Source organism: Henckelia pumila, chromosome 3, assembly GCF_033568475.1.
Source record: "Henckelia pumila isolate YLH828 chromosome 3, ASM3356847v2, whole genome shotgun sequence".
Classification (NCBI taxonomy): Eukaryota; Viridiplantae; Streptophyta; class Magnoliopsida; order Lamiales; family Gesneriaceae; genus Henckelia; species Henckelia pumila.
In genome coordinates this window covers 174,384,781-174,395,132 of record NC_133122.1, presented here as the reverse complement: position 1 = coordinate 174,395,132, position 10,352 = coordinate 174,384,781, and the positions used below count along the sequence as shown (strand labels likewise).

The window sequence follows — 10,352 nt, the reverse complement described above, 5'->3', positions numbered from 1 at the left end:
CCAAGTGGTGGGAGGCAGTTTCACCACCTATGATAGCAGCTGGTCCAATCACGTGGCAACAATTTAAGGATATGTTCTTGAAACAGTACTATCCAGCCGAAGTTAAACTGCAGAAGTTGAGTGAGTTTGAAAATTTCATTCAAGCTCCGGATATGTCAGTGGTTGAATACACATCAAAATTCAACTCACTTGGGACATATGCTCCTACGATTATGGCGGATGATATTTTGAAGATGCACCGTTACAAACGAGGTTTAAGCAGCCATATTCAGACAGCGTTAGCAGTATACCAAGCCACAAGCTTTGCTGATCTAATGGGAGCAGCAATTCGAGCTGAGACCGGCATCAATCGAAGGGAAGATGAAAACAAGAATAAGAGGCCTCTCTCTTGCCAATATTCTCAAGGAAAGCAGTCATACAAGAAACCCAATCAGGCTAGTGGAGTAACCAAGAACACATTTACCGGCTCCAACTATCAAGAAGCCAAGATGTGCCCTACCTGCAATACCCGTCATCCTAGAGAATGTCGGAAGAAGTCTGGAGCATGCTTTAATTGTGGGAAGCTTGGACACAGAATTGCTGAATGTCCCGAGCCATTGAAGAGAGGGACAGGATCAAATGTAGATGCTACATCCAACAAACCAAAGGATCACAAGGAGAATAAGCCTAATGCACGTGTGTTTGCCCTAACTCAAGAGGAGGCAGGAAAAGCTAACGATGTCGTGGCAGGTACCATCTTAATCAATCAATCTCCTGCTTATGTGTTGTTTGATTTTGGTGCTACGCATTCGTTTATATCTAAGAGGTTTGCTAAGAAGTTAGGACTTATTCCTGAAATACTTGTGGAACCTTTTAGGGTAGCAACTCCCACTAGTAAGGAAATTGAAACGCATAGGGTACATCGAGATTGCATAATTGACATTAGTGAACACGTATTTCAAGCTGAACTGATTCAACTAAACATGGTAGAATTCGATGCCATTCTAGGGATGGATTGGCTAGCAAATAACCACGCATTAGTTGATTGTCGCATGAAGAATGTCAAACTGCGAACTTCAAACCTCGGCCAAGTCATTTATCATGGTAAGTCAAGGAGCATAAGTCTCTTTTATCTACTTCTCAAGCTTGGAAAGCTATGAAAAGTGGAGAAGAAGTATATCTAGCCGTAGTAGGCGAGATAAAGGAAGAAGTTACCCTTGCATTAGAAGAGATCCGGATTGTACAAGAGTTTCCGGATGTGTTCCCTGAAGAACTCCCTGGAGTAATTCCTGACCGCGAGGTGAAATTTGAGATTAATCTGGTACCCGGTGCTGCACCTATCTCAAAAGCACCATATCGAATGGCTCCAGCGGAATTGAAAGAATTAAAAGAGCAACTGCAAGAATTGTTGGATAAAAATCAAATACGACCAAGCGCATCTCCTTGGGGAGCCCCGGTTCTATTTGTGAAGAAGAAAGATGGGAGTATGAGGTTGTATATCGACTATCAAGAACTCAATAAGATCATAATCAAGAACAAGTACCCCCTTCCAAGAACTGATGATTTGTTTGACCAACTCAAAGGAGCTACAGTCTTTTACAAGCTCGATCTAAGGTCAGGCTATCACCAATTGAAAGTCAAAGCAGAAGACGTTCCGAAAACAGCCTTTCGGACAAGGTATGGCCATTATGAGTTCATGGTAATGCCTTTTGGGCTAACCAATGCACCAGCAGCGTTCATGGACCTCATGAATAGAGTATTCAAGCCGTTCCTCGACAAGTTTGTGGTGGTGTTTATTGACGATATTCTTGTGTATTCACCAAGTGAAGAAGACCACAAAGAGCATCTCCGGCTCACTCTCCAGACGCTGAGAGAGAAAGAACTCTATGTCAAATTCAAGAAGTGTGAATTTTGGCTGAAGAGCGTCACCTTCTTGGGCCATATAATATCCAAAGATGGAGTATCTGTGGATCTCAAGAAAGTGGAGGCAGTTATGGATTGGCCTAGACCAAAAACGGTAACTGAAATTTGAAGCTTTCTAGGTTTGGTTGGTTACTATCGAAAATTTGTGGAAGGTTTTTCCTCGATAGCTATACCTCTCACCAAACTCACACAAAAGAACTCTAAGTTCAATTGGGATGAAACGTGTGAAAAGAGCTTTGAAATTTTGAAGAAAAGTTGGCATCTACACCAGTATTGACACTACCGACTGAAGGCAAGGATTTTACCATCTATAGCGATGCGTCAAAGGGAGGATTGGGATGCGTACTCATGCAAGATGGAAGGGTAATTGCTTATGCTTCAAGACAACTAAAGCCGTATGAGCAAAATTACCCCGCGCATGACCTCGAACTAGCCGCAGTGGTTTTTGCACTAAAGATTTGGAGAAATTATCTTTACGGTGCAAAGTGTGAAATATTTACTGATCACCAAAGTCTCAAGTACTTGTTTACTCAAAAAGAGTTGAATATGAGACAGAGAAGGTGGATCGAACTATTGAAGGATTATGACTTGACAATAAGCTACCATCCAGGAAAAGCAAACAAGGTAGCTGATGCTCTAAGTCGGAAGAACATGGGTAAGGTGATCTTAGCTTCACTCTCAGCACAACCATGTCTTCGAGAAACAGTAAAATTGAAACAAAACCAAGATCCTTCTTTAGAAAAACTTAGGGAACAAGCAGGAGAAGGAAAGGCACCAAATCTTGAAATAGTTCCCAATGGAGTTATGTGGATGAAAGGACGATTGTGTGTACCTGACATTGACAATCTTCGTCAGGAGGTAATGTCCGAAGCACACAAATCAAAATTTTCAGTCCACCCCGGCAGTACCAAAATGTATAGGGATTTGAAAGGAAATTTTTGGTGGAATGGAATGAAAAAGGATGTTGCAGAGTTTGTTGCTAGATGCCAGGTTTGTCAGCAAGCCAAAGCCGAACATCAACGACCCGGAGGATTACTGCAGCCCCTTGAAATTCCGGAATGGAAATGGGAGCACATTTCTATGGATTTTGTTGTCGGTTTACCCAAGTCAAGACAGAGTCATGACGGGATATGGGTAATTGTGGATAGATTAACAAAGACAGCGCACTTCCTACCGATCCGCATGAATTATAACTTGGATAAGCTAGCAACCCTTTATATGGACAATATAGTGAGATTACACGGGGTACCTGCTAGTATTTTGTCGGACAGGGATCCAAGATTTGTGTCCCGATTCTGGAAAAGTTTTCAAGAAGTAATGGGAACCAAGGTTGCTCTCAGTACAGACTACCATCCGCAGACTGATGGCCAAACAGAGAGAACAATTCAAACCTTGGAAGATATGCTGAGGGCTTGTGCCCTAGACTTTAGTGGTAACTGGAGTGAACACTTGCCTTTAATCGAGTTCGCTTACAATAATAGTTACCACAGCAGTATTGGAATGGTACCATATGAAGCTTTGTATGGGAGAAAGTGTCGTTCACCATTGTATTGGGATGAAGTTGGAGATAAAGCCATCACTGGGCCTGAACTTGTTCAAGCAACAATAGAAAAAGTGGTCATCATCAAGGAAAGACTCAAAGCTGCTCAAGATCGACAAAAGAGTTGGGCTGATATAAAGAGACAACCGTTGGAATTTGAAATAAGTGAAAAGGCTTATGTTAAAGTCTCACCCATGAAAGGGGTGATCCGATTTGGGAAAAACGGGAAGTTAAACCCGAGATATGTCGGACCATTTGAGATTTTGGACAAGGTGGGAACATTGGCATATAGATTGGCATTACCACCGGATATGTCAAGGATTCATAATGTTTTCCATGTGTCTCAGTTGAGGAAGTACATTCCGGACCCAAGTCATGTCCTTGAAAGTGCACCCCTTATAATCGAAGGGAATCTAAATGAGGAACTTAAGTATGAAGAAGTTCCTATTCGCATTGTAGATACAAAGGACCAAGTGCTAAGGAGACGAACCATATCATACATTAAAGTACAATGTTCTAATCATTCTGAAAGGGAAGCCACATGGGAACTCGAAGAAAAAATGCAAAAACAATATCCTTATCTTTTTGAAAAGCAACTCGACTCAAGTTTTGAGGACGAAACTCTCAATAAAAAGGGTGAGATGTGAGAAATCAAATTCCATCAGAAACAAAGAGCTATAACCGAAGGAGTGAAGGCAAATTTCTTTTCAAATTCAAAACTGAAGAATTGTAACAGCTAGTGTAACAGTCATGTAATGGAGATTAAATGATTATTATGGAGGATAAATGACTGATCATGAGAGGCTTTTCAGTAGCTACTTGAACTTGAAGTAGGGGTGAGCAAAATATCGGTTTAACCGAAATAACCGACCGAACCGAATTAAATCGGAAATTCGGTTCGGTTTAATCGATCGATCGGTTTTTTTTTTCAAAAATATCGGTCAATTCAGTTTACTCGGTTCGGTTTTGGTTTTCAATTTTAAAAATCGGTTAAACCGATTAAACCAATTTTAATATATATATTTTTAAAAAATGATTATTGGGCCTGATTTTTCTTTGAATTCAGATTATTTATATTGGGCTTTAATCAACATGTTCAAAACCCAAAAATATAAATCATTTGTTGCCCTACCCAACTTCAACTTGCGCGTGGCTTCCAACTGCATCCTGGGCCTGCCCCCTGACGTCGTCTTCTTCTCTTCCCCCTGGCGTCGTCTTCTTCTCTTCTGCATCTTCTTCTTTTTTCTCTCAATTTTTCTGCGTTCCAGTCTCCGGGGAGTCTAGCCACAACTTCTTCCTCTTTGAACCAAAATTGACTAAAAAGGTTAGAGACTAATCGGTTTTTGTTTTTCAAAAATAGGCAAATCTGTTTTTGATTTTTGATCGAACCAACTGTATCTTCTCGATGGTCATGATGTAGCTTATCTCGAGTGACATTATTGATTTGTGAAGCTCTCTTAATTGTGGGACTGTGTCAAAGCATCAATAATTTGTCTGGAATGGATTTGAGGATTACTTGTTTTTTTTTTAATTTGTTTTTGAAAAACATCGGTTATTTCGGTTAGTAACCGAAATAACCGATGTTTAATCGGTTCGGTTAACTCGGTTTTTATGTTAAAAATCGGTCGGTTCGGTTATTCAAAAAAAGATTTCGTCGGTTTGATTTTGTTAATTTCGGTTCGGTCGGTTCGGTTTTGACCGATTGCACACCCCTAACTTGAAGCCTATAAATTATGGATTGAGCTGATGGGAAACACACCAATTTCGATCACTCCAACACTCCATACTCGAGCAGCAGTAGCATTTTTTTTAAAGCTTTGAGTTCCGTTCATTTCTGTTCATTTCGAGCTCCAGTTCCAGCCATTTTAAGCATCGAATTGCAGTCTAGTTAGCAAGGATTCAAGAAGCTGATTTTTGGTCCATTTTACGGATCAGTAGCAGCAATTGAATCGAGCAATTCAAAGGATTAAGTTGCTGCCCAGAATCTTCAAAGAAATCGGCATGGTATCGGAAGGATTATTTTGGCTATCTTCGAAAACCAGTAAGCAAAAATCTGAGATCATGTTTCTGTCCAAATTTTGAGTGTATCTCCTTCCTAAATTCGAAACTCAATAGCAGGAGTTTGAAGCTCGGAAATCTCTGCTCGGTGTTGATCTTCAAAGTTTCCAGAAAACTCGGAAAAGTCGGCATCGTTTCGAAGTAAACTTTCTATCCATTTTTGAAGAGATTTCTGTCCATTTCGAGAGCAAGTTTCTGCTCGTTCCTGAAGCCTTCGAATCTGTCCAGGTTCAAGCAATCATCTACCGCAACCAAATCTAGAAATTTGTCCAAGATCAAGCCAAGAAGCAGCGCCGAACTCGAGCGAGGAGTTGCATTTTTCCAGAAAATTCGAGCAGCTTAATTCCCTTGGAACCGAGCAGATTTTTGTCGTGAATATAGTTCAAGTTTTTGCTCCATTCGAGGCTCTTCAACAATGTTTACTCCTACACGATTTTCTTAGAAATCGAATACGGTAAGTGGGCTTTTACCTTTCTTTTGTGTGATATAAGTTTCTACACTTATATTTATTTTTTTGTGTAAGTTATGTTTTATAAAATAAATAATTATGCTTTTGAAAATTCGATCGGCATGATAATATTCGTTTCACTTTGATATATATTATTTGTTGGCTATTCGTGATATTATTTGAAGCATGTAAGAATTATTTGGAAATATTTGAGATGCACTGTTAAGAGTCGATTTAGAAATGGTTAAGGAAATTTCCGACGATTTGATTTGATTTGGTATGGCCCTGATGCGATGGATTATAATAACCGTTCTTTTGGCCTCGCCCCTTAGAGGAGTAACATATAGGGGACTGATCAGTAAACCACGGAAAACGAGATAATTAACAGTGCAATGTTTGCTTCGTATTTGTGTCAGATTCAACATGCTTATTTTATTTCGAGATTATGAAATATACATGTGTACATGTAAATATATTTTGGTGTTTATCATGCTCGATCGGCCCCCACTTGCTGAGTGTTTTCCAAAACACTCACCCCCTTACTTTTCTCCCCAGATATCGAAGAACAGTTAGAACAGGATGAACAATATGCTTTCTGGGGTTGGTGATCAAGTTGAAGTTTTATTAGTATTTATTTTTTGTTACTTTGTCGTTTTCGCTATTATCGTAATTCCTATTTTGTAAAGACATATTTGATTATGTAAAAGACTGGTTGAAGGCTATTTTCTATACTACGTGGCTTGTTGTTTTACAATTCAAAATGTTAAATAACGTCGATGTCAACTACGCCCGGTTTCGGGGCGTGACAGTTATTATATCATTTTCTCAATAACTCAAAAAAGTTTATTATACCGTGAATATCCGAGAATTAGATGTTGTGACGAGGACAATGATTAAGGGAGTTTTTGCAATAGATTGTGTTTTTGTAGAAGTGATTAATTTATAGATTATAAAAAAGTTAAAAAAAATCAAAAGTTGGTAGTGTTTGAAAACAAATGTGAAAATCTAAAAATCAAAGTTTGGTGGTGTTTGATAAATAAGTGATTAGAATGATTTTAACAATGATCTTCTTATTAGAATCATTTTTGGAGACATAATCACCACATGACTAGCTTTTGAATTTCAATTAAGTTAAGCATAAGCTAAACAAATAATCTAGGTTTAAAAAACACACAAAAATAATTTTTTTAAGCCAAAAGCTAACAATCACTTTTTTTTAGTGATTTCAAACACTCCCTAAATAGATTTTGTAGGATTATAAGGTTTTGAAATAATATGTCTCAATTCATCTACTAAAAAATAATATTTTTTTATGAGTTAATTGGATATAAAATTGACATGTGATATCGTTTCATGATATTTTTTGCGTTCAAATGTTTAGTATAAATATGTTTGTCAACTTTTTATATCTGGTGGAGGGGAGGACAAGGGAACTAGTCCAAAATATTGAGACAACGATTATTTTGCCAGTACCATAAGTAAAGATTCTTGTAGTTATTACACTGATGCTATTGAAAACTCAAAAAACAAAAGGTTAATCAATTATTGATGGATGCATTCATCTCTTGCGACTAAAAATTTTAACAAGAGAGTGAATTTCATGTAAATCTCTCATTCTCAGCGCCAACGTTTGATGTCGATGCCGACGAACCAAAGGGAAGTAAGTTCCTATGCGATTCAATACATTTTCGGTTTCAAATTCTGTCAGCTACCCCTGCCTAAACCCCATGAAGTAGTTGAAGTCATGGTGTTGAACCCGCAATTGCTTTAGCCACGAATCTGCAACGCTCGAAAGTGACGCTAGCCTCTCTCCATCTCCCCCATTTTTGTCTGAGATCCACACATCAACTTGCATTTTATAGGTGGCTAGTCCAAATGGCCGGAGAGAGATGCTTTCTCCTCCTAATTTTCTCCTCCCCTCAAAGTTATCTTCCAACTCCGTATCTGTTCCATTATGCATCCAACTATTGTTTGTGAGACAATGTAAGTGTTGATATAATGCACGGGCACGCGGAAAAAAGATGTATGGGAATGTAGTCAAAACCTTGAAAAGAAGAAGAAAGGGTGTGGTATGTGAGAAAGCATGTTTGAAAGTCTTTGATGGTTCGTCCCATAGGAATGTGATAAATCGGGTACCTGCATTCATTTTCACAATTTACAAATACATCAATCCGAACACGTTTTTGATGTTCAGCGCCAAATATAGTGATGCGAAAAGGGGAAGGAGACAGGAGAGAAACTAACCAAGCAACAGCCATCCAACTAGCGGGTGAAAGATCAACACTTCTACACGTCGTTAATCCCGGGTATCTCTGAGAAAAGCTATTAACCTGATCAGAAGTAAATGCTTGGATTTTTCAGAATATGTGTTGAATCTATCCCAGTCAAATAACAAGACAATGCATGAATGTTCAGGATTCTCACTGGAACCATAGTTTCGGCGCACAAAGGGAAATATTGGTCCCCAAAAGCTAGAATATGTTCTCGAATGGAAGCACAAATAAATCAGTTCCCACGTAAGGAAGAATCGTTTACCATCGAATCACCTAACGAAAATCTAGAATTAAGACACCTAAAATATATACAAGACAAATATATATTTGATTCGCCTTCAAAAGTATAATGTTCCACATCTATTTATCAGATATGCCCTGTCAAAAAAGGAATTTGATTGATTCTATCATATCCGCGACAACTTGCATCTCCTTTTTCGATTCTCCAGTGCACTTGCATGCCATCATCTTTTTCAAGTAACAATTTTTAACAATTCAAGATCCTCCGGAAGAAAAGACGCACACGGACATGTCGAAATTAATCAATATACACACTAAAAAACATAGGATAAACCATGCACCTTGTCCACCAGAGGAACTCTTCCATAAGGAGATGATGTCTCGAAGTGCTGAAAGTAAAGATTACCCAATCTTTCATCCGAATTCCAAAAGCTATCTTGGTCGAACAATCCTTCTTCAGACGAACAACCATCCCATCTCGACAGCTTCTCGCTCTCACTCTCGTCACTAAACGAATCACTAGATGAATTCCTCGTCTCACTCACTGAGTCCATATCCTCCCTATATCAATTCGACGTATCATTATATACCATCTTCGAAACAGACCATGAGCAATGTATAACTCCAAGTGGCAGGACTATGAAATTCGAATAACAAGCTAACTAACTAATAGACCCTTTCACTGGCCCGATATATAGGAGGAAATCAAACGAAACGCTGAAAAACTAAGGCCCCACAAATGAATTTACATCATGAACATATTGCAAAAGAATCAAGTTCAAACTAGAAATCACAATAACAAAGATCACTTATTCAATTTATGGAAGAATTGGGAGATGCGATTACCTTAAACAGATTAAAGATGAACTGCAGGTGAAAATTTGAATAGCAGAGAGATAAGGCACAAAATACTGGGTCAAATTATGTCCACCATCTGAAATAATTGGAACTCCAAGCCCACAAGCACTCCATTCATCAAAACTCTCCCAAAGATCACCCAATGTAAAGAACCCAACTTTCTCCCTTTCCCATGGGTGCCATAGCTTATTAAGCTTCCTCGTCTCACTCTGCATAAATAAATGAAACCAGAGGATGCATCAGCCAGTAAAAAAGTTTAAAACAGAACAGAAACACAAAAACGCCAAAAATCATCTTAAAAAACGAAACAAACCTTGGACAAGAATTGAGATGGGACCACGGGTGTTGTGCGATTCAAGAAGCTGTCAAGGTTCGATTGTTTCGAAACCTCTTTTTCAAAAGACAACATTATTTTCTTCCAACACAAAATCCAGAGAGATGGGCAGAGAGAGACAGAGTTCTTTCTCTGATTCTGAATTCTTTGTTTCGGATAAAAGAGAAAATGGGTAAAACTTGCTTACGAGACAAAGATTACCAGGCTTAGACGTTTGCACAAGCTAATGGAAAAAAAGGAGCTGGAGTCCTTTTCAACTGTATACGTTTTCCCTTGTTATTATAAGGAAAAAAAGTGGAACAGAATTCCACTCCTATCTGATTTCTGATCGAACAGAAAAGCGCATTCAGACAAGATTTCTCCACAAAGGTCAAAACCACGATTGTTTTCTATTTCTAGAAAGCCAGAAGATGTCAATAAATATTGAGAAAAATTATGGCCATTTGATGCATAGATGATAGATGGGATAATTTACTACATCATTCCATGAAATCACGAGATTGTTAAAAATTGAACTATTAATTCTTTGTGTTTTTAAAATTTGAGCACATGTATACGAACGAGGGATTATGTGCTCAAAATTTGAAAAAATAAGAACATATGTGCTCACGATTCAAAAACATAAGAAGCTAATTTTTTCACATGAGATTTTTAGAAATCTCGGGATTTCACCGAGGGATAGGATATTCAATTATCCCA

At 38.4% G+C, this 10,352-nt stretch overlaps 2 protein-coding genes across 2 annotated transcripts; one reads left to right on the top strand and one right to left on the bottom strand.

Moving 5' to 3' along the window:
- Window positions 1-212: 212 nt before the first annotated feature.
- Window positions 213-2,011, top strand: LOC140889990 (uncharacterized). The gene is made up of 3 exons (XM_073297735.1): window positions 213-1,083; window positions 1,125-1,300; window positions 1,451-2,011. The coding sequence occupies exons 1-3, from the start codon at window positions 213-215 to the stop codon at window positions 2,009-2,011; spliced, it is 1,608 nt and encodes a 535-aa protein (XP_073153836.1).
- A 5,383-nt stretch (window positions 2,012-7,394) lies between these two features.
- Window positions 7,395-9,910, bottom strand: LOC140891845 (uncharacterized). The gene is made up of 6 exons (XM_073300507.1): window positions 9,633-9,910; window positions 9,308-9,528; window positions 8,803-9,022; window positions 8,193-8,278; window positions 7,993-8,084; window positions 7,395-7,892 (listed from the first exon to the last, which is right to left on the bottom strand). The coding sequence occupies exons 1-6, from the start codon at window positions 9,726-9,728 to the stop codon at window positions 7,657-7,659; spliced, it is 951 nt and encodes a 316-aa protein (XP_073156608.1). The 5' UTR covers window positions 9,729-9,910; the 3' UTR covers window positions 7,395-7,656.
- Between the last annotated feature and the right edge of the window lie 442 nt (window positions 9,911-10,352).